General features: G+C 33.5%; 1 protein-coding gene across 5 annotated transcripts in view; it reads right to left on the reverse strand.

Annotated features, from left to right (window-relative positions):
* LOC134841387 (gamma-aminobutyric acid receptor subunit epsilon-like) overlaps positions 1-23,311 on the reverse strand; it is a 36,379-nt gene that overhangs the window by 9,947 nt on the left and 3,121 nt on the right. For 2 of the 5 annotated variants that reach the window (XM_063857359.1, XM_063857341.1), the window contains exons 1-6: positions 15,682-17,426; positions 10,560-10,702; positions 10,059-10,150; positions 9,364-9,472; positions 9,089-9,223; positions 6,872-6,988 (exon numbers count right to left, since the gene is read on the reverse strand). In XM_063857359.1, the coding sequence (XP_063713429.1) occupies positions 6,872-6,988; positions 9,089-9,223; positions 9,364-9,472; positions 10,059-10,150; positions 10,560-10,702; positions 15,682-15,739 (654 nt within the window). In that variant the 5' untranslated portion in view covers positions 15,740-17,426. Of the gene's footprint in view, positions 1-6,871; positions 6,989-9,088; positions 9,224-9,363; positions 9,473-10,058; positions 10,151-10,559; positions 10,703-15,681; positions 17,427-23,311 lie in introns of those variants that run through there. The other 3 variants (XM_063857351.1, XM_063857368.1, XM_063857376.1) reach the window with 3 other exon arrangements.

Raw genomic sequence — 23,311 nt, forward strand, 5'->3', positions numbered from 1 at the left:
GAGAGAGAGTTTGCATCTTTTAATTTTGAAATAATGAAATTAGGCAAACGTTTTTTTCCCGTTTTTGAAGTTTCTTGGATGCATTTTTGGATGCATTTTGATTAGAATGAAGCCAATTATTTTAAAGATTAATTTTTAAACTACTTCTTGAAAATTCAATTTTATATTTGACTTCAAGACATCAATTAGTTTTCTTTGTGACTTGCATAGTTTCGCCATTATCTGTTTTTTGATGGTCAATAATATTTTATGGAACTTTGCAAGGCAAAAAATGTTTTGCAATTCATTTATTCACATGTAATGTCTATACATATATTTTTCTTCTTAACTGAATCATTTCAAGCCAATGTATAATTAATTAGCTGTCTTCTTTTATCTTTTTGAATTGATCAATCCTTAATTTATTTAAGTCAACTTTCTTTTGCTGTCTTTTTTTCCAATTTTGCTAGTTTTTTTTTCGTTACTTTTTTCATTTCATTTCTTTTGAAGTTTACTGGGTGAATGCGAAATTAATTCATCAGGTGCCTAAAAACCTAAAAATTAGCCCAAAAAATTAGGATGAAAGTAATCGGGTCAATAAACAGCAGGAAGAAACAGGGTCATTTAGTTTTGACGGATCTAGGTCTCGAAACTTTTCATCACTGCAAAAACAATGGGTAGCTATACTTCCGAAAGTGTCATTTTTATCAGAACTAATACTTCCATCAATGTCTCAAATATCATGAGTCCCCATTATTGGAAGAATGGAATGAAGATAGATTAAACAAAAGCATTCACTTTTTGTCAGGCCATTACTTTGCAATTTAATTTTCTCGTCTTCCTCAAATAAAAAACAACAACTTATTCCACATTTTGACTTGAAATTCAAAGCATGCAATAACGTTTCTAATCTAATTAGTATTTTTTTTTAAACCATCCGAGACTACGTCGACGCAAATTTGAACGATATAACAGGAGAGTAATTTGCCACAGCCAGGTTTCGATTTTTTTTCTACCTTTTCTCCAGACAAATTTTGACTTTTCAAAAAGTAATTTTTTTTTGAAAAAAGTTTTTTTATACGGTCTGAGCGATATTGCCTCCAAAGGCTTATAACTGAAAAGATATTTTACATGGGGTCATTTTCCCGCAAAATTACAGGTAATTCAATTTGGGGCTACGACTTGTAAGGATATAGTAGGGATAACTAACTGCGATATATTTTGTCCTTTTAAAGTTTAAAAAAGTGTAAATATCAAAATGAATTAAATCAATTGAACTGAAGATGGCAATTTGCTCTTTTTAATTAAAAAACAGACGTAAAATAAATCATTTTGTACTTAAAAAGCGTGTTAGAAGATAATAATGGTTTAATAAAATATTTTCATATTTTTGACAAAGAAAAAAAAAATTTGAATCAAGAAAACTTTTTTATTGACTCTAGGGGCAATCGGAGGATTCATGTTTTTGCCCTGATACGAGCAGTTTTCATAGGTTGAGTATAATTTGGCACCAAATTTCCAAAAACTTAGTCAACGTCGAGAAAAAAATCACAATATAGCTATTTTTCAAACCAAACATTAATTTGATCAAAACTTAAAAAAAATTTCACAATCTCAACGGAACACCATAATAGTTATTGATAACACTGCTTCAATCTCGGACCAAATGGGTGAAACTAAAAATCAGCCAATCAGTCAATAACATCAAAGTTTAAATGTTGCAATTAGAGTCGTGCGTGGAGTTATTAAAACCAATTAGCTGCCTCAGTTGATTTTGGAACGAAATTGTAACTGGGGATAAAAAACAAACAGTGATAGACATACTCACGGCACGATTTTATAGTGGTGTATGGGGCTAGCACTCTTACCAGACCGACCTTTTACCAGACCACAATGCAATAATTCAATTAAGATAAATTTAAATTACTGGACGATTTGAAAAGGAAGCGGTTAGAACAAACAAACTTCGCTGAGAAACCGTGAAAACATTGCCTTTAACCAAAAAATTATGGCGCCATTACATCTGTCAATCCAATTTGTTTATCGAGTCTGGTAAAAGGTCCATGTTATAACTTTTGTGGTAAAAAGTCGGTCTGGTAAAAGGTCGGTCCCCGTGGTGTGCACACTCGGCTCGTCCCATGCTGATAAAGAAATTTATCTACCGAGGAACCAGAATTTTGTATAATTAGTGTGAATAAAAAAGCTCCCCGAGCAAATATAAGCCTCACGTTCCTCGAAAGTCGGAACAACAAGAGTCGCATGTGAATTTTCTTTTGAAGTTAAGACCATGCGTGATGATATAGTTCAAGTGCTATAAAAATCAAACAAAAACTAGGCGTTCTAATACCAAACAAGACTGCTCGTATCAGCGCGAAGCCCTGAATGTTCCGACTGCCTTTTAAGGTTTATGGAGCAGTAGTAACATTAGAAAAAAATTAAAAGTAAAAAAAATGAAAATTTTTTTTCTTCTAAAATTTGAAATTTTTTATGAAAATCATCCCCCCACACGCCATAAAAAGTGCAAAAGGATACATTTTGCTCCTTTTAACAAATCAATTATGGCGAATAAGCGTCTTTTAACCAATTTGGAATGATTTCTAAGACGGATTAACTCTCCGCTTACGCGTTAATAGCGCGAAATATATCGCGCGTTAATTGTCGCAAATTGGCCAAAATGGCAATCTTTAAACCCCCATAACTTAACAAAAAATGATCGCAGGTGAAATATCTTTTCAAATTTGAGCTCAAGACAACAATACCTTTCGAATGATAAAAAAAATTCCGTCAAAAATGGCTAGTTAAAAAGTCGAAATTTGTCTGAAGAAAAAAAAAACCCACCCCGAGCACAAATATTCCGTTACTTTCGTATCGAAAGTCGGAACAAAAATGTTTGAAGAAAAAGACAGAGTAGAAATGTTCTGTCAACTTCTTCCCAAGTAGGAGCAACAACACCGCTCGCATCGAGGCAAAGTTTTGATTGTTTCGACTGCTGGGTGGTTATGCACTAAACAGGGGCGGTTTTCTCATGACGGAGGGACCGAATGATGCAAAAATTTAAGCAATCAGAATTGTTAGACATTCCTATTATAGTTTGCGCAACATTTGCGCTGAGAAGGTGGTAATCCCCCCGAATCTGCCCGCCCCCCAACTCCACTAACTCCTGTTTGAAGAAGGGAGCAACTTTGGAGGGGGCTTGGGGCTGGGAGAGAGGAAAATAACTGAGGGGGGACACGTGGAGAGGGTGTATGTGCCGCGTGGTCTCAAACTGTAATGAAACTCGATTATAATGACAATGTTTTTTGACCAGGAAAGTTGATTATTTATTATCTACGGAACAAAGAAAGTTACAAAAATCATGCGCTAAAAAGTAGTAGTCGGATTTCTGTTGTTTAATAATTAAATGTGAGTTAACCTATTGGCCAACCAGATCTCTTAAAGGTATTCGGAACTTTCTTAGCTAACCGGCTGCAAAAAACCGAGTCTTTTTTCGTCCAATCAAAATTAATTTCATTTTAGCGACGAGGGTTGGCGGATTTTCAAAAAGTTTTCGAAACTTTTGTCGACTTTTTTCTAGGTTGACCAAAATGATTTCCCAATCTCTCCCAGAGCACTAAAAAGACCCTGTTTTGGCCAAATTTTGTGCGCCGCAGACAAATTTTGAAAGAACAGTCCAAAAAGGCAGTTTTAGGCAATTTTGAAATATATGATCAAAAAAACCCTTAAATTTTAGTATATATTGGCGCCGAAGACAACTTCAGAAAAGTTTTTGGGTCCGTCAGCCAAAAACGGATATTCCAAATTAGTAAAAAGGGGGGACCCTTTGGGTCGACAGGGGGTCGAATCCCTGAGGAAAGGTGCGTTCGACCCCCCTCCCTCCCTAAATCTGCCGTGCTATTGGGGCTTTTACTGCATTAGACCCCGACTGCTACAATGTGAACTTAAAATTTTCATTTGAAAAAAGTATATTCAACAAAAGTTTGTTTTTCAATTAATCAGTTTCTTAAACTTCCAACTAACACCAAGAAATTTACCTGAAATTTCAACCCTTTTCAACTTGTTTTAAGATCTTTGTGATATTTTTTTTGCGAATTAAGTACCGAATTAATTGCCAATTAATTTGCCTTACTTCAGCTAAGAGATATTTTAAGGGCAGAATGCTTACTGCTTACGGCCTTTAACTTCAAACTAAACTGGAATCAGTTTGAACAAAAACCTACCAATTAGCAACTTATAAACTGAAAACTTTAAAACGCCCTTATTAAACTCTTCAAGTTTAAATATCGCAGGTAAGTTCCTATTAACTTGTTTTTTAAGCATCGATATTTTCCATTTGGTATGCGGCTTCTAAAAGTCTAATAATTATTGGGTTTCTCAAATTCAGAAAAAAAACAATCCGAATTTAATATCATTTTACAATGTCCAAAAATGAAATATACAAAGAAATCTCTCATATCTATTTGCACAAGGCAAAGAACTCGCATTTCAAAAGTTTGGTTAAAATGCGAGTTCTACAGGTTGAAATGTCTGCCCAGTATATTGCCAAAGGGCACGAAATTCAACTGCCACAAACTAAAAAGCCTTGGTCATATTCGTGCAATGGGTTATTAATCAATTATGAAAATTAATTGAGAAAAGAATCATTTTACAGCATTTTCCTTCTAATTGTTGAAACGGAATGACTAATTTTGTTGAAAGATAAACTTCATTTAGAAATTACTCAGAAGCAAAACTTGATGCTTGATTAAATTTGAATCCGTTGAAAACAATACGAGGCCAAACTATGCATTTTGTGAATTGTAAGTGGAATCCGCAAGGGGCAAAAATCAGATTTGTCGCGGATTCCGCAAAAGGCTACTTTTCTTTGATCTTCTTTGATGTTTTGATTTCCATAAAAAAATTTTTTTTGTATAAATCTTGTTGAAAATTGAACAAGACTGCTGTTATTAAGGCAAAGCTCTGAAAGTTCCGACTGCCTTTTAAGGTTTTTAGAGCAGTGATAACATTAATAAAATAAATGTAAATAAATTTTTGTTATATTCATCCCCTCACACGCCCTATAAAGTACAAAGTCATAGATTTCGTTCCTAGTAACAAATGAATTATCGCAAATAAGCTTCCTTCAGCCAATTTGGAACGATTTCTAAGACGGAAAATAACACGCGTTAATTGACCCAAATTGGCCAAACTTAACAAAAACTAACCCCGTCAACCCCGTCAACTTAACAAAAACTACTCACACTTGAAAGAATTTTTCAAATTTAGGCTCAGGACAACATAACCCCTTGATTAATACAAAAAAAAATCCGTCAAAAATGGCTAGTTAAAAAGTCGAAATTTTTCAGAAGAAAAAAACTACCCGAGCAAAAATATTCCGTTATTTTCATTGCGAAAGGTGGAACAACAAAACTGCTCTTGTCAGGTCAAAACCCTGAATGTTCCGACTGTCTTTCTAGGTCTATGAAGCGGTATTAATTAAAAAAAACGATACTACTTGAAAAGAAACAAGAAAACTTTTGAGCTTTGCTAAATCATCGCCCCACACGCCATATAAAGTACAGAGTGATAAATTTTGCTCTTAGTAACATAAAAATTATGAGTATGACAATTTGGTTGTTTCAATCAATTTGGAACAGTTTCTATGAGGGAACAAATCTCCGCTTACGCGTTATTAGCGCGAAATATATCGTAAGTTAATTGTCTCAAATGGGCCATTTTGGCAATCTTTGGGCCCTAATATAATTTTTGATAAAGAATCACAGGTGAAATATCTTTTTAAATTTGGGCTCAAGAAAACAAAACCTTTTGACTGATATAAAAAAGTTTTCAAAAATTCCTACTTAAAAAGTTGAATTTGTCTGAAGAAAAAACGGAGGCTAGTCTCATGCGCGAAGGTCTGAATTGGTGAAAAAACTCTTGGGCGAAGGACCGAAAACAAAATTAGCCAAAAGTCAATTTTTGAAAAGGAGCAATTTCTATTCAATTAAAATGAATTAAATGAAGCAATATTTTGCTTCTTCCATAACAAAACCCTTGAAATATAAAATTTGTTCCAATTCGGCGTCGGCCAGTGAAAATTTAAAAGTTTTGCATTATTCTGCCGTTTTTATATTCGGTCAATATCAATATTCAGTCCCTGGAAATGTTTACTTTCTTTCCAAATTTTAGATTATGGAAAGCTGATTGGCTGTTTTTTACTTTCGCGCATTCTGTCCTTCGCGTATGAGGGATTCCACCGAAAAAAACCACCCCGAGCACATTTATTCCGTTACTTTCGTTAGGAAAGTCGGAACACAGGTTGATTATTCAAAAACTTAAGTCTGGAAAAACCTCAACGATCTCACGATGTCAAGGCAACATTAAGTGCGGAATAGTTTCATAAAATTTAAATGATTAAATTTGAGATCCCCGAATGACAAAAAACAGCCGACCAGTTTTTTTTGAGCAAATGATGAAAATTGAGAAACCCGAAAGTCACATTAACAAGCGCCATATGTTTTTAGAGAGCGCATTACTTCAGCCACGCTTGCAGAATAAAAATCAAAAGTGACCTTTTAAAAATTAAATTGAAACGCTTAATTAGAAAAATGAGTGTGTACGAATTTTAATTGTTTCCTCGAAAAAGAAAAGAAAAAACACCTACTAGATAAAATGGATGAAAGTTCACTTTTTGCTCATCAGCGCTAAAATGAACTTTGTTAAACTTTATCTTTTTTTCAACCAGGCCAAAATTTATAGTGGAAACGAGCCATTTTTTTGAAGACTTATCCGCATTTTTCGAGCCGTTTTTTGAAGTCTTATCCACTTCGCCTTCTGTTAACCATCACTCAAACATCTATAAATAGTTCAAACCATTCAAGCAGTAATAAATGAACAGTGGCTGAAGAAAACAGACCATGACTAGGAAGCAATTGTAGACGAAGTACTTGAACTTCCTCTGCACATTACATCTCAACACCAACACGTCATCACAGTTCCGCTGCTCTTCACTGTCCACGTTATTTTCCCCCGTCTAAAAATACAAATTTTGGGATTTTTCTTTGTTTATCCTCGCTCCCGAACTTTAAACTTCACGTTTAGTACAAATTAATTAGCCAAACTTTTAGTTTCAAAGTTTCAACTCTTTTTCCCCAAAAATCGTGTTAAATAACAATCTGCATCATAAAAGTGATTTATTTAGATTGAACACAGAAGAAACACATATTTTCGAAGCCAGTTTTGAATTTTAAATGAATTAAAGTTTAATATTTTATTGCGCCGGCTGAAAAGATTCTTGCATGCGACAGCCTTTGTACATCAAAGACTAATACTTTTGAAAACAGATGACGACGGAGGCATCATTCTTTATGCGTAGACGATTCGTTTCAACAGAATCGAAAAACAAAGATTTTTAGTTATTTTTTTTGTCTCAAGCTTCAAGAACAACATTGATCGAATCAGCAAAAATGCTGAGCAAAACTGAAAGCTATGATATGTTAGCACTATTTAAAAAGTGCTACAAGTCAATCAGATTACTCTATTTTCCGACACGCAAACCTAACACGCAAGAACACTGTTAAACTGAAAAATTAACTGAACAAATAACTGACCGTTTCTTCCCCCTCAATTCTGATTGCCAAAATTTTCCAAAGGGTCCCCCTTTGGTATAACTTTATGAAGTCCGTTTTTCGCTGAATAATCTCAAAATTTTTCTAAATACGGATTTGGCGCCAATGTGACTAATTTTTAGGAGGGAGCGCGCGCCAAAAAAAACGCAATTTTTTGGTCAATTTTTTTTTCAAAAAATGCCTAAAAACGCCGTTTTTGGCTCTGTTTTTGAAAAATTTGTCTGCGGCACTGAAAAATTTACACAAAATAGGGTCTTTATACTATTGTAGGGGAGCTCGGAAAACCAAATTGATCGACCTAAAAACAGGTCGACAAAATTTTCAAAATTTTTCAAAAAACTATACCCCCACCCCCTAGAAACATTTCTGCGCACGCCACTGCTGATGAACAAAAGAATAAATGTTTAAAATATTCGCAGGTCGTTTTGTCGTTTTTACATGACGTCTCAATGGATAAATCCCACAAAAATGACCCTGTACTCTGCAGTTTACAGACATTGTCAGAGAAAATTACAAACTTGTTTTTCCATACGACATATATAATTTTTTTCCAATGGCGTTGGATTTAAAATTTTTTGTTCGTGGTCTCTTCTTGATCTTTGATTTGAGATTTGGAAACAACAGCTATGGGAACAGCATTAAAGACAATCCAAACTATTTTTTATTGAACATAGAGATACAAGAAAAATCAAGCATTGCGCACAGCATGCTTTGCTCGAAAATTTTGAAATGAAAGGATTTTTTTGAAGTTTCAAAGTTCGACGAATCTGAAATGTTTTCTGCTGAAAAAAAAACAATAATTTTAAAAACTGTGTATAAAAAATTATTGGGTTTCCGTTTTAAAATAAATTTACAAATCCGCCCTGAAGTTAAGGTGAATAAAAAACTTCAACAATTTTGTTGCATTATTTTTCAGCTTTCATTTGATCAGAAAAGCAGACTTTAAGATTCATCACAACATGGTAATTAAAAAAAACTTGTGTTGCTGCAGTCTGCTTGCTGAAAGCTTTTGAAATTTTACAAAAAAATTACCCATAAAATTTTCTAGTTTTGAATTTCTATTCGTGAAATTAGCGCAAAAATGCAGATAATGACTCTTCCACGAAGAGCGAATAATATTCACGTTTCTTTGCGGGTTAATTTCAACCCCCTCGCACTCCTCCATCGCCGCATGGATCTTTTGAGCAGAATGATATATGCGTAAGAAAACTCTACTCGTGCCTGGTCAAAAACGGCATCATTTGCGCTTTCAACTGGAGACTTGTAAAACGTGGAGCACATTTTTGTTAGAAAACTAGGAGCCGCGGCGTAACGTTTCTTAGTTCTAGTTAACAAAAAAGTTCCTCTTCAGTTTTATTACAACTACAGGAGTGTGATGCAACTTTTAAAAAAAAACTCCATTTATGGAGCGTAGCTTATATTTAAATTTGGAGTAGTTCAGTTTTTTTTAGTGTTATATAGTTTAGGAGTTGTATGAGTGAAGTAAGGGTCAGACGTCGACTCACCAGTACCATCTTGTATAACACCCACTCCTGGTGGTCTTGGAAAGCCTTCTCGTTCAGGAGTCCCGGGATGTCCTCCGCCTCTAGGTAGAAATGCTCTTTGCTCCTGTCGTCTAGATGCAGACGCACACAAAGGTCCTGCCAGAAATCAGAAACACAAACTATAGCACTTATGTTAAAAACTGTAAAAAAAAAATGAAATATAATAAATATTTTTATATAGCTCGTCAGGAACAATTCACTGATCACCTGGTCTCTTTGTTATTTAAATAGCCCACCTGGACGTCAAAGGGGAAGTCCTGCAGCTCCATCTGTTCGTGGAAGGTGCCCTTCAGATGCCAGCGGAGGTCAATGCGTAACATGTTATCTCTGTGGTTCACTGCAAATCTGAAACTGCTGCCGCTCAAACATATGGCTATACTCCGACCACGGACCACGACCGCAACAATAGACTTCACCAAAAGAATAATTGTAACATTATGCAAAATGAGCCGCTGAAAAAGCGCCCAAGATTTGAAAGGTTTTCAGCGGTTTGTTTTGAAAAATCGCTCAAGAACCGCTCATATATTGCTTGAAAAACAGCTCAAACCTCGCATCTTGAAGCAAGATTTTGAGCGTAATTGGCTAAAAACTGCTCAAACTGCTCTAATCTTTCTTGAAACTTAGCAGAATCTCCCCCATAATTTTTCAAAAAACCGCCCACCCCCATAGAAAAACTTCTGCGCACGCCACTATTGCTTGCGTAGAGAAAGCGCAATAGTCTTAGAAGCTCCAATTATGTTCGTTTCCCAAACTGATTTCACCTTTCTTTTCTGTCCTTTTGAAGTAAGTATCTTTTCTGATATTGAATCTTTTGGTATATTTAAATATCTTTATTACACTGAAAATATTAATCTTCTTAATTATCCTTGATATTTTGAATTAATTGGTTAATATTTGAAGGACTTGAGCCTTATTTTTATTCACCACTCACCTGTACATGGACTTCTCTGATTTGGTGTCCTCTAGATTCAACACCAGCAACTTAGGAATGAACTCCTCGAACCTCTTCAGCTCCACTTCGTTCTAGAACATTCCCAAACATTCTCAACTTTAAATTATTTACGGCAACTAATCGAGGGATAATATAGGGGAGTGAGATGTTAGAAAAATGTCAAAGCAAGTTTTTGATTTTCTGGTTTCGAGAGATTCAGAACAAATAATTCTGACACAGAAAGAAGCTGAAATTTTTTCTAAGCACATAAACTTGGATAAATAAGCTTCAGTCTGGCGTTATACTAATTTTGGCCACCAGGGATGTCAAAAACGTCTAAAAACACACCACATTAGTTATGCAGTAAAAATTAAATCAGTATACAACTTAACACTGAGTGTTTTTTAAAGCACGAGTGACTAAAAAAAGCGAGTTTCCGTTTTATCAATTAACTTAAGAAAGATAGGATAATTTTATCCGTAAAAAACACTTATCTCATACCATCTGGAAACCCATCTGCTTTTCGTGTTCGTGTATGGAAATGAATGTGTTCACACTCTCTCTCGGAGGCAGCAGGGGGATGTCCCAGATGGCTCTGATCTCAACTGTTGCCGAGAACGTCTGGTGCTTCGTGTCCACGTGACCTGAAGTCAGATGTGTCAGCATTTTGTCCCAACTTGAATCAGTAGCTCATGGTTATTGTAAAGCTAGCAGCTTCTCAGCTAAGAAAGCCTTGCACTCGGAGCGATCAGAATAACCTCCAGTCTTTAAAGGTCATTTTTGAAAAGCTGTTTTCAGAGCCAGTAAAAATCAAAAAACTTTCAGAGCCAGCAAAATCAAAAAATCAAAAACTGATTTTTTTTGCTCGTTGTTCTCTTGTCAAAACTTCATAGCGCTACTCTGACTTTCTTATATTCTCAGGCCTCTAGCCTAATAGATTGCAAAATATATAAGCCGGTTGCTGCTCGATTGACGTCGCATAACAAACTACCCGCATCAAAGTTTCTCGGATAAAAATAGGTTACATTGAGCAAAGCTTGCAAAACTAAAAAATGTTGCCATTATCACCAATTCGAGCAAAAATTCCTATTAGAGAAGTTTGAAAAAGATTATATTCTCATGAACTATATTGCTTTTTTATTCCTCGCAAATCTATATAATTTGAAGGAAATCTACTGTTTTTCCCATATAATCTCAGTAACCATTTTTGTCTCCATAGAATCCTCAGAAAATGTATTTGAAAATAGGACGCACTGAAAGCATGAACGTATAATTTTAAACTTAAGTATAAAAATCAAACTCTTTGGAAAAAATTGAAAACAGGACTCACAGGAATCATGAACATATTTTTTAATTTTAAGAAAAAATCAGTGAAAAACTCAAAATTTGCTAAAAATTTGTTTGCTGATAAATTTAAGGTACCGAAAAATCTAAGCCATCAAAACAGAAATAAGCAAACAAATAAAAAAACAAGAGCAACAAAAAATGTCACCATGAATTATTCAAAAATCTGTTTTCTAGGTAAAAAATTCATTGTTGCTAGAAGTTTGTTTAATGAATTCCTAATGGTTGAACTTTCAAATCAATCTAAGATAAATAAAAAGGCATTAGCAAAAAATTCGTTCTGAAACAAGAGCAGTAAGAAAGCGATCATGAATTAACTAAAAACCGCCAGTAGAAAAAATTCCCGATGATTTTGAGTTATATAACAATCTAGGTGAGTTTAAGTCCGCGGTGGCTCACTCATAGAAAAATCATAGTAATTTCAGATACGGTACACCGTCTGTTCGCCACGCAATCTTTTTTTTTGGCCGGATAGATACCGATCTTAATCATACTCTAATATCTCCAGGTCTCAATAGACCTAGCGTTTACTGGTATTTGCGATATTAGATATCAGGAACTGTTCTGGAGAAGAGCATCTGTTTGCTAAGTTATATTTATTTTGATCTGGTTGGAACTATAAATACTTTAAACCTTACAAATTGTTGCAAGTGTTAGTTATGGATGATGATTGGTTAGTTCTAAGTATTTTACAGAGATAGTTTAACAAGAATATAAAAGATTAAAACAAATAGTTGTTTTGAACTCGTTCCATAAGGCAAACAGCAAACAATTGAGGAAAAAATGTACCATGAATGCAAAATACGCTAATATTTTGGAAACAGAGGAATAAAAATTTAGAAATGTAGTGTTTTTAATAAACTTGATTAAAGTTTGCAACTCATCAGTAATAAGGTTGTATTGAAGCAGTGATTTTTTGTAGCCTCATTGTAGAAAATTATGATTTGAAGTAGTCATATTTTATTGCAAACAAATGGGGGAAAATTCCATTTTCATTGTATGTTTTTTTTGAAAAAATATTTTTTAGCTGAGCTATAGGAAGAAAAAAAAATAAATCAGGGTGCCGGGCATCAAGCCGACGGGATTTCAAACCAAATTCTAAATTTAGGGTATTCAAGCCAAAAGTTTTCATATCAAATCAAGAAACATGCTTATTTGGAAAACTTTTTCAAAGAGTTTTCAGTTTCATGATCTTTCTTCAGTAGTTATTGACCTTTTCTTAAAATTTAAGCCTCCAAACGATGTTTGGGAAAGTTTATGTTTAGGAAGGTTGAAGGCATTTTTCTTGTTTATAGTTTTTGCATTTTAAAAACCGCAGATATTTTTAACGGATGCAAATCCGAAGTGATTAATTGACATGAATGACGATTATTATGGACTAAACTAGCCTAAACTTTTTAAAAGCAACGTTTTACAGATGAAAAATAGTGATTTGAGTTTCTTGTAAAGTTTAATTTTGGGCCCAAAGTCCATTCGGCTTGTTGCCCTAGACCCAATAAATCATATAACTATTTCATGGATAACAAACTTCATTGCTCTTACATAAAAAAAAAACAAATTATAATTACAAATTAAATTTTTTGCCAAATAGTTTATTTTTTTCATCTTGCATAAAATTTACTTGCATAAATTTTTTTGCCAAATAGTTTATTTTTTTCATCTTGCATAAAATTGACAAATAAATGTATGTTTCGGTGTTATATTTATTTTGATATATATTTTTGATATTTGACGTGATATCAAAAGAAGTTTGTAAATAAAATTAGAGGCTTTAGCATTATTAGAGGAAAAACCAAAACTCCACTAGTGTGAGACAGACCAGGCAAAGACAACTCACGGGTCATATTTCAAGCATTGTGAGTTTTGGCAACGGTCAAATCGTAAATATTTAACCTATTATTCACAAAAATTGGGATGAGAAAATAAGTTTTATTGTAAGTCAATTGTTCAGAAATATTGAGTTCTGTTGAAATCAGATCGATGATGCATACCATTAAACATATGCAATTTTTTGATTACATTTTTTTTTGGAAATTTTAAACACAAAATTGTTATTTCCAACTTTTGAGGCAACTCCATCTTCAAATTTTGTTTAAGTTAATCCATTTGAAATCCGACTTAAAAGCATCAACAGATAAAATTTCAAATCGAAAGAGAGCAATTCTTAGCATCAATTGCTCACAGGCGGATATAGGCTTTTCCTCTCTGTGTGGATTTGCCAAAAAATGGTTGACCTTTTTGATTATTTTTTTTTCTGCTTGACAAAATGATTTTCCGATTTCTCTGAAAACAACATAAAGGCCTGAAAACACCATAAATTTTTCTGAAAACATCACTATTTTAACAGGAAAACTTTTGTAAGAACATGCCAGAAAAGCTTTTAGTTCACTTTTTGGAAAGTTTTGACCAAAAATTTTAAAATTTTTTTGATGCGCGCTCCCCATCAAAAAATAGTATGTAATGGCGCCTCAGAAAGCTTAGTTCTCTTTTTTACGCTTCTTATCAGCTCTGATTGGTCAACAATCTATCAGTGCCAAGTCAAGCAATGTTTAAACCTATACACATATACGGCTCAGAGTTGTCTGAGGTTGATCTATGTTTCGGGTCAGCGTCTTCAAATTTGGCTGTAAAACGCTCTCTAAAGGAAAATTTGCTCTGCAATTTGGCTACGCGGGAAATGAAATTTAACAGAAGCCCAAGTAATCTCAGTAGTGAGTTGAACAAAAAAATAAAAAACACAGATGATCATTAAGTCATGGGAGAAAAACTTTCAATTTAATTAACAAAGAATTCAATTGGAAACCTTTTCCAGTCAAAGTTTCAGTCAAAAACCAACTCTAAACGTCTTTCTCTCCGTCAGAACCCGATGTAATCTTTTTTATCAACACAATATGTTTTGATCAAATAAAATTGATAATAATATAATAAGCAAGACTGCTCGTATACCAGGGCAAAGTCCTGAATGTTCCAACTGTCCTTTAATTCATATTGAATATTTTTTAGGAAAAAAAATAATGAAAGCATAAATATTGGACAATATCAAAGTTTAAAATTTTGAGTCGTATGGAGTTAAAACGACCGATTACTAGCCTCAAATCAATTTGGAACAATTTTGTTGTGCGGGATAATTCGCCAAGCATAAACAACATGCGTTACTCTCTCAACATTAAGAGTAAACTCTTCATAACGCGTAAATTAGTCCAAAATATTGCCAATTTGGCAATTTTCAAACCCCCACAACTTTACAAAAAATAATTGGAGGTAAAATATCTTTTTTAATTTGAACTCTAATTTGAAAAATATCTCTTTTAATTTGAAAGTCGATATCTTCAATGAGGTATAAAATTTTTTTGTTGATAACTATTATTTCGATCGGCAAAAATTGATTGAATAAAAAACCACACCGATCATAAATTTTATGTTTTCTTCGAAACAAAAAACTTCTAGAAATTAGGCTAAGGGGTGTGATTAGTTTCAATAATGTCGTTTATTGCCTTATACGCCAAATTTCAAAACTTTCATGTTCAAAGCTTTGCAGAATTTTAGTCTGCGTGACCAAACTGTTTTGTAGAAAAAATGATAATACTCATGGATGTTTGTGAAAAAAAAACTAATTTCAGACAAAGAAAATTGATTTCTTCCATCAAAAAAGACTGCAGGCTATCAAGACTGTATATCAGGCTAAAATCCTGCTTGATCCGAAAGCCCCTGATGTGGTCTTGAATAGTCTTTGTTCAATTTTTTTTGATAAACTATAAATTTTATACTGCCAATAAAAAATGCAAATACCAACATTTGAGTTAAATTAATTTGAACAATTATAGTAACCTCAAATCGATTTGGAACGATTATGAGTGCGAATGATTAGCCAAGCATAATAAAATAATTTATTTAAAATATCAAGTATTAATTGAGCAGCAATGCCCTCCAAATTTTAATCTAGAGAAAGCATGCTCGCTTGGCGATACAAGGACTTCAGGATCGATACCCTTTACTTAGTCAACTTTTGAAAAATTGATCTGAATGAAAAAATCATCCCAGACATATATATTTCTCACTTCCAATGTAAGTCGGAACAACAAGCACCAATGGTAAAATACGTTCCCAAAACTTTTACCATGAAAGTCCGACTATCATCATTTTTCTCCATGAAAACTCACTGCTGGAACGTGTCCGATTCTCACAAAAACATTATTTTGTTTTTTTTTGTCAATAATGATATTGGAAATACATCGCTGTCATATTATTATTTTGCAAATTTCAAAACTCAAACTCTGACCTATTTTGTGGAAGTCGATGAAAACACGCGTCTCATAAATGTCGTCTCCGCTCAACATTTTTATAAAATGTCTCGAGATTACGTTAAATGCGAGATTTTCTGTTAATTTAGCGTTAATTTACAATCAAGTTATGAAAGAAGCAATAAGTAACGATTCGTCTTCAGCAATAAGTAACGATAAGTTCTCAAGCAAGCTAAATTCAGAGGTATTAACGGTTTTATCAATTTTTGTCAATGGGGTTTATTTGTATCAGATGAAGAGTCCTATTAGTCCCGAGCTAGGTTTAACTGGCTGGGGAACATTTCATTGCTGAAGTTGAAAATTTTAGATCTTTGCCCCGCCTATTTTGCAAGGATAGCAACGAGAAAATGGAATGGAAATGATAGTTTAAATGCCCACGAGAAATGAAAGCTGAAATAGGATCCTATTGAAAAATTTGTTTTCACTTAAATATAGGCAAAAAGTAAATTACACAGTTTTGAACCGAAAATTTTGAAGCTATAAAAGTCGAAGCTTAAAAAGTAAAGTGATTCTAGCCACTGGTTTTTCTATTTCTCAAGAGAAAAGTGAAAAGTGTGATCAACTTTTTTTTTCTCAATGAAGGACTCTCTTCTTTTCCATGGTAATTGGTTGGCGAATTAAAGAGCTTTGGTGGGCTGGCAAAGAGGAATTAATGAAGATTTTTGTCTTTATTGCGCCTCGTTATAGCTTTATTATGGTTGTTTACGTCAATTCACAAACAAACACGTTTCCTGTATTGAATTCTCCCGATGCCGTAAAAACTCGATATTCTTTGGGGCTTTGGTTGCGCAGGACGCAATTCATTTAAATTAATGTCTGATAACAAAATAAAATACTGAAGAAAAAAGACACTTTTAGTGTGAAAACTGATTTAAATTTTATTTATCTGTTTCTGTTTTATTGTACTTGCGGTAGACTTCGAATAGCTCGTAGCTATCAAGAGATAAAAAATAAAGTGACGCTCTTACTGCCCTAAATTTGTGAACGGGACTAAATACACTAAATTTGGTTTAGGTACAGTAATTAAAGGTTTCTAAAATGTACTGATTTGAAATTTCAAGAGGAAAGTTTCAGGTAACGCGATAAATTAGAAGGAAAATAAGAAGTAGGTAAATTTAGGTATCAAGTAGCAAAGCATAAACGTTATTTTTAAATGCAAGGATCGGAATATAAAAACTACTCAAATTGTTCCATTAAAATTAAATGGCAACTCTGTCTTTTAGATGGACAGCTGAATAAATTTCCGCTAAAACAAAGATACTTTAATCAAAATGTTTGTTTCAAAAATAAAAAAGAATTTGATCAGCTGATATGGAAACAATGATCTACATCAAATAAACATGTAGATCGCTTCGAAAAACAAATTTTTTTTATAGTTACGTAAAAACAACGATTTTTCATGGGAATCTACTTTATATGCAAAAACAAAAAAATACATCCAAGTAAGTTTTTAAGTGTAATAACATGAAGTAATGTTTAGTAAATTGTACAAAAAAATAATAAATTAAAAGTTGCTTTTTCGTCCACTTTGAACCAATTTTCCATTGGATATTCAATACAAATTGACACTTTTCAGTGTTACGTAGCCTTGATGAAAATTATTCAAAAAAGAGCCAATAAAAATTTAGCGGTATTTTTACTCTTAAAAAAGCATCAAACATTGTTAGATATATTTAAACGGATACAGTTCACCGAAACCGCAGGCAAAAATAAGGCCGTGAAAAGTGTCTAAAAGTGATGCCGGAGTTTGCAACCAATTGATTTTCACTTTTAAAAACTCAAGTCAACGAATTTATTTTATTTTTAGGTACTACTTACGATAAAAAATGAAAGCCTTTAAGTTTTCAAGCTTTACCAGGATTTTCATGGTTTGTGTAGTGTGGTTAAAAAAACTGTATCATTTGGTTTTTGCGGCTACGTTAAGCTTTTGTACTTCGCCTTGAAAGTTTGAAATCGCTTGGATGGTTTTTTGTACGAGTACAGAACTTATTTTTGCGGATAACTGCGTTGACCTCAATTCAACTACTTTTATAATATTTTTCTTTTGTAAATTTGATATTTCTATTTTTATTATTTTTTAGATTTTGATAAAAATTAAGGAAATGACTTCATTTCTACCAAAAGAAACTAACAAGAATTAAATAAATAATTAAGTTTTATTTCCTGCTCAAAACTTTATAAAAAAAACATGCAAGAAAGGAAGCGCGCCTTCCGTTATATGGTGAAACTGAACTTAGGTTTTGATTTTTCCTCTAGACGCAGGGTCAGAGACCCATCTAGACTTTCCTGAGAGGCAGAGGGGGGAGGGGTAAAGTTTGCAGAATTTGAGCTACATCTATAAAATACTTAGTTTTAGCTCGAGCTAATAACAGTTGATTTAACTATATTGTTTATTTTCGGTTAGTTTGGTGTTTAGTCGATAAAAGATCAAACATTGCCCTAGGGCACAGTGCAGCAGCAGAATACAAAAGTTTTTCTCAATACACCACCGATTTGGCGAAATACGGTAGCAGCCACTACAAGAGCAGACAAAAAGTCATAATTTTAGAGATGAAAATTGTGACTAGACAATTAGTTTCGATATACAAACAATTTTACGCACAAAAAACGGTAATCCACAGCACCAATACTAACAATAGTTCACAGAAACACTGAAAGCCGACGAAATCAACGAACTGAACGCTTCAAAAGCACCTATAACACAAGAGACAGTGAACTTCAAATAACTTAGAAACTGTACCCGCACAGAGCGCCCATGGATTTTAATCGATTATAATGGATTCCCGAGACAAAAATAATCGATTATAATCCATTACGGATGTAAAATTCAGACCTTGAAATCGATTATATTGCCATTATAATCGATTATTTTTGAGAAAAAATAATCCATTATAAACAATTATAATCGATTATAATCCATTATTTTGGCACTGAAATCGATTAATTTGTCAAGAAAATCCATTATAATCGATTATTTATGAGGTAAAAAAATCCATTATAATCCATTATAATCGATTATAATCGATTATTTATGAGATAAAAAATCCAAAAATTGATTATAATCCATTTTAGTTAGCTAATTCAGCGATTCTATTTTTAGTTCTAATTATGCCTGGAAGAAAAAAAGCAAGTTTAAAGATGTAAAATTACAAAACTGCAAATATACGAAAACATGCATATATATAAAATTCTCATTACTGTTTTAAAATACTGCAATAGAATTTTTTAAAAAATCAGCAATATAAATAAGATTTTGTGCACAAAAAATACAATCAAATCATGAAAATCATCAATTTAAACAAAATTTTGTGCACAAAAAATTTAATAATCTCATGCGAAATTATGAAAAACTAAGGGAGTTTGGGCACAATTACATGCAATAAAATGAAGAAACTTATCAATATATACAAGATTTTGTGCACAAAAAATTTAATAATCTCATGCGAAATTATGAAAAACTAAGGGAATTTGGGCACAATTATATGCAATAAAATGAAGAAAATCATCAATATATACAAAATTTTGTGCACAAAAAATTTAATAATCTCATGCGAATTTATGAAAAACTAAGGGAATTTAGGCACAATTATATGCAATAAAATGAAGAAAATCATCAATATATACAAGGTTTGTGTACAAAAATTTAATAATCTCATGGGAAATTATGAAAAACTAGGGGAATTTGGGCACAATTATATGCAATAAAATGAAGAAAATCATCAATATATACAAGATTTTGTGCACAAAAAATATAATAATCTCATGCGATTCGCAGGAACTACATTATTATTTATTATTCATAGCCATATATTGAACTACTTCACGTGGGTTTCTCCTTTTAGATTTGGAGTTTGTGTGTCTCCGAAAATGCGATAAAATGCGAGACCCCTCAAACTCCCCCAGTGCGCATCATGGTTCCGAAGCAACTGAGTCGGGAGGAGCAGGACTTCAACCCCGTAGACTTCATCAATTTCTGCTGTTGTGACCTCGTGCGTCTCAGTTGCATTTTGTGCCACCCAAGAATTTGGGCATAATTATATGCAATAAAATGAAGAAAATCATCAATATATACAAGATTTTGAGCACAAAAATTTAATAATCTCATGGGAAAATATCAAAAGAAACAAGATCTTGGGCACAAAAATATGCAATAATCTCATGAAAATCATCAAAGTAAACCATATTTTAGGCACTTAACAAGCAAAAATATCTGAACTTCATCAATGTAAAGAATATTTTTACTGCAAAAAAAAAATTAACAAATTTTTCATAAAAATCATCAATATAAACAAGATTTTAGGCACAAAATTATGCAAAAAAATCAAAAAAATCATCAATTTTGACAAGATTTTTAGCACAAAAAATATGCATTCATATCCTAGCCAAATGAAAATTAGAAATTTATTCAAATTTTTCTTTAGGGGATTTTTAATTATGCCTGGAAAAAAAGCAAGTTTTAAGGTGTAAAATTACAAAACTGCAAATATACGAAAAGGTGCAAATATAAAAAAATCTCATTTCTGTTTTAAAATACTCAAATATTAAATACTCAATTTTAGATATAAAACACTCTCAAAATGTTTTATTTTGAAAGATGTTTTGAACGATTCTTAATTTTCAGGCCTGTCTGCTAATTTCAATACAGAGACCACTTCTGCTTCTGGTGAGCCAGTGATCTGGTAGTAGAGCCAGTGACCTCAGCGGGCATCGGGTAGGAGAGCCAGTGACCTCAGCGGGCATCGGGTAGGAGAGCCAGTGACCTCAGCGGGCATCGTGTAGGAGAGCCAGTGACCTCAGCGGGCATCGGGTAGGAGAGCCAGTGACCTCAGCGGGCATCGGGTAGTAGAGCCAGTGACCTCAGCGGGCATCGGGTAGGAGAGCCAGTGACCTCAGCGGGCATCGGGTAGGAGAGCCAGTGACCTCAGCGGGCATCGGGTAGGAGAGCCAGTGATCTCAGCGGGCATCGGGTAGGAGAGCCAGTGACCTCAGCGGGCATCGGGTAGGAGAGCCAGTGACCTGAGCCATTGTTTTCAAGTCAATTAGTTTAACCAAACTGAGTTAAATTGAATGGTTTGCACCAAACTTTAAACGGCTTACACCAACTATTGATTCAAATTGAATGGTTTGCATGAAACCTTGACTTGAACTGGGAGGATTAAAAAAAGAATTGTTTTCAGGTCAATTAGTTTAACCAAACTGAGTAAAATTGTATGGTTTGCACAAAATTTTAAACGGCTAACACCAACCATTGATTCAAATCGAATGGTTTGCACCAAACCTTGACTTGAACTGGGAGGATAGTACAGTAGAAAAGATCAAAGAAGAATAGCAATGTTGCGGATTCCGCGGCGTATTTGATTATTTTTCCTGTTGCGGAAACCGCTTGCAGTTTGGCCTCGTAATGCTCCAAATTTTTATTAAAAACATTGTAAACATATACATAGGACAACTTCAAAACCGGAGAAAAGATGAAACTCAGAGGAAAACATGACCAAAAATCTGAATACTAAAGAAAAACGTCAAAAATTTGTCAGGTTGTTTTTTTTTGTGTTGAAGCAAAATGAATTGTACCAAAAGAAAGCCTTCAAAACCAATCGTAAAGCTATTGCGAAGATTTAGTGCACCTTAACAAAGTGATTGCAAAAACAAAGTGATTTTTGAGAGCGTTTGGAAAAATAGACAATGACTGAAATCAATTTGAGTTACAAAAAACTCCGAAACTTTTAATGATCTTTTTTTGAGCCTATTGCGAGTTTTTGGAGAACCTTCACAAAATATTGAGGAACCCAAAACGCCTATTAGGAGCAGTTTAAATACGTTTTTTAAAATGTCTCAAAATAGCTAATAGAAGATCACTTCATTTTCAAATAACATGTTTTTTAACACATCAAACTCCTAGAATTTGATAGCTCAACCAAATCAAAGTGTTTTGACTTACATTGACCAAAACTCTTGAAGAAATACTGTTTTGACAAATTCTGGTTTCAACGCGTTTGTTGATGATATTTTCCTGAAAAAAAAGAACAATTATAATGAAGATAATTAGAGTTTTAATTTTGGAAATAATGACCTTCATTATCAAAAAGCTAACCTTTAATTGTTATCTTGATGTTTCTGAAGATTCAGATTTTCTGAGGATATGATTAAAATATTCGAACGTCAGGTACTTATCTGAAATAAGTGGGAACAAGATTTTAAAAAATGTCTCAAAAATAGATAACAGACAATCACTTGCTTTTCAATTAACATGTTTTTTAACACATCAAACTCCTAGAAATTGATAGCTCATCCAAATCAAAGTGCTGCAGGTCAAATCTACTTCATAGCCTACAAAAAAATTAATTAAAATTTGAAGAAAAAAAAACTTACAACCCAGAATCTAGCGGAAATTTGGATCTAACCAACTTTCTCACGTCGCCGAAGAATCAAAAAATTCTTCTCTGCGATTTGGTATACAGTTGAATCGAATAGTTTGCCTTGACTTGAACTGGGAAGATTGCAAAGGAGTTTGATTTCAACTCAATTAGTTTGAAAAAACCTAGTTAAATTGAACAGTTTTGCACCAAACTTTGAATGGCTTACACCAACCATTGAGTCAAACCAAATGGTTTCCAGTGAACCTTTATGAAATGAATGGCTTACACCAAACATTGATTTGCCCAGAAAAACTGGTAACAAAAATTTTGCACGAGCTGAATATTTTAGACCAAGTCTTGAAAAGAACTGATAAGATGACGCCAAATTTGGATTTACAGTGACTGGCTATCACATACATCAAGTTAAGTTAAACGGTCTGTACCATACTTTGATTTGAAGCAACTGGTATGCACCAAACATTTACTCGAAATGAATGTCTTGTATTTAACTTTGATTTGAGCTGAATACCTAGCTACAATTTTTCTTTATTGAACTGAATCATTTGAGCCCTACCTTGGCTTGAATTAATCAGACTGCTGCAACTATTTATCGGCTAGCACCACTCCTTGATTCGAAATGAATGTTTTGCAACAAACGTTGAATAAAAGTGGTGGGCTCGCACTGATTTGTGAAAAAAAAGCTTAAATAAGCATTGAAATAATTTTAATTGCTTTCTATTTCGACTGAAGGCCAGTTATTGTTATGGCTCCGAAATAATAACACGTGTAAAAAAATACAAAACGATACAAAATTGAATCAGCCTCAAACTTTTAAAAAAAAGTGAAGTAATCAAATTGTTTCAATTGTTAAGAAGTCTTCTTCGGAGCTCGTAACCCCAGATGTTTGAATCCCTAACTGCCCTTTCTATTTGGTCGGTTGATTGGAACTTCTGGTGGACAGCATCCGTGAACATTTGTTCCAACACTGAGCCAAATTTGTGCCTAGTAGCTTGAAGGCTTTCATTTCCCCCAAGCCTAAAGAAAATTAGGACACAGCTTGAACCCTCCCCAAAAACAAGCTTCGCCATTGCCGCCCAAATTTTTCGGGGCTATCGGACATTTTGCTCAAGTCCATCCCATTCCATTTATGTGGTGCTACTGATTCGGATATGTTCATTTGTAAAAATTAGTTAATCTGATTCAGAAAAAAACGGCGATAACATATACCAATCTAAATTTATGTATTGGCTGG

Source organism: Symsagittifera roscoffensis, chromosome 1, assembly GCF_963678635.1.
Source record: "Symsagittifera roscoffensis chromosome 1, txSymRosc1.1, whole genome shotgun sequence".
In the NCBI taxonomy this organism is placed as follows: Eukaryota; Metazoa; Xenacoelomorpha; order Acoela; family Convolutidae; genus Symsagittifera; species Symsagittifera roscoffensis.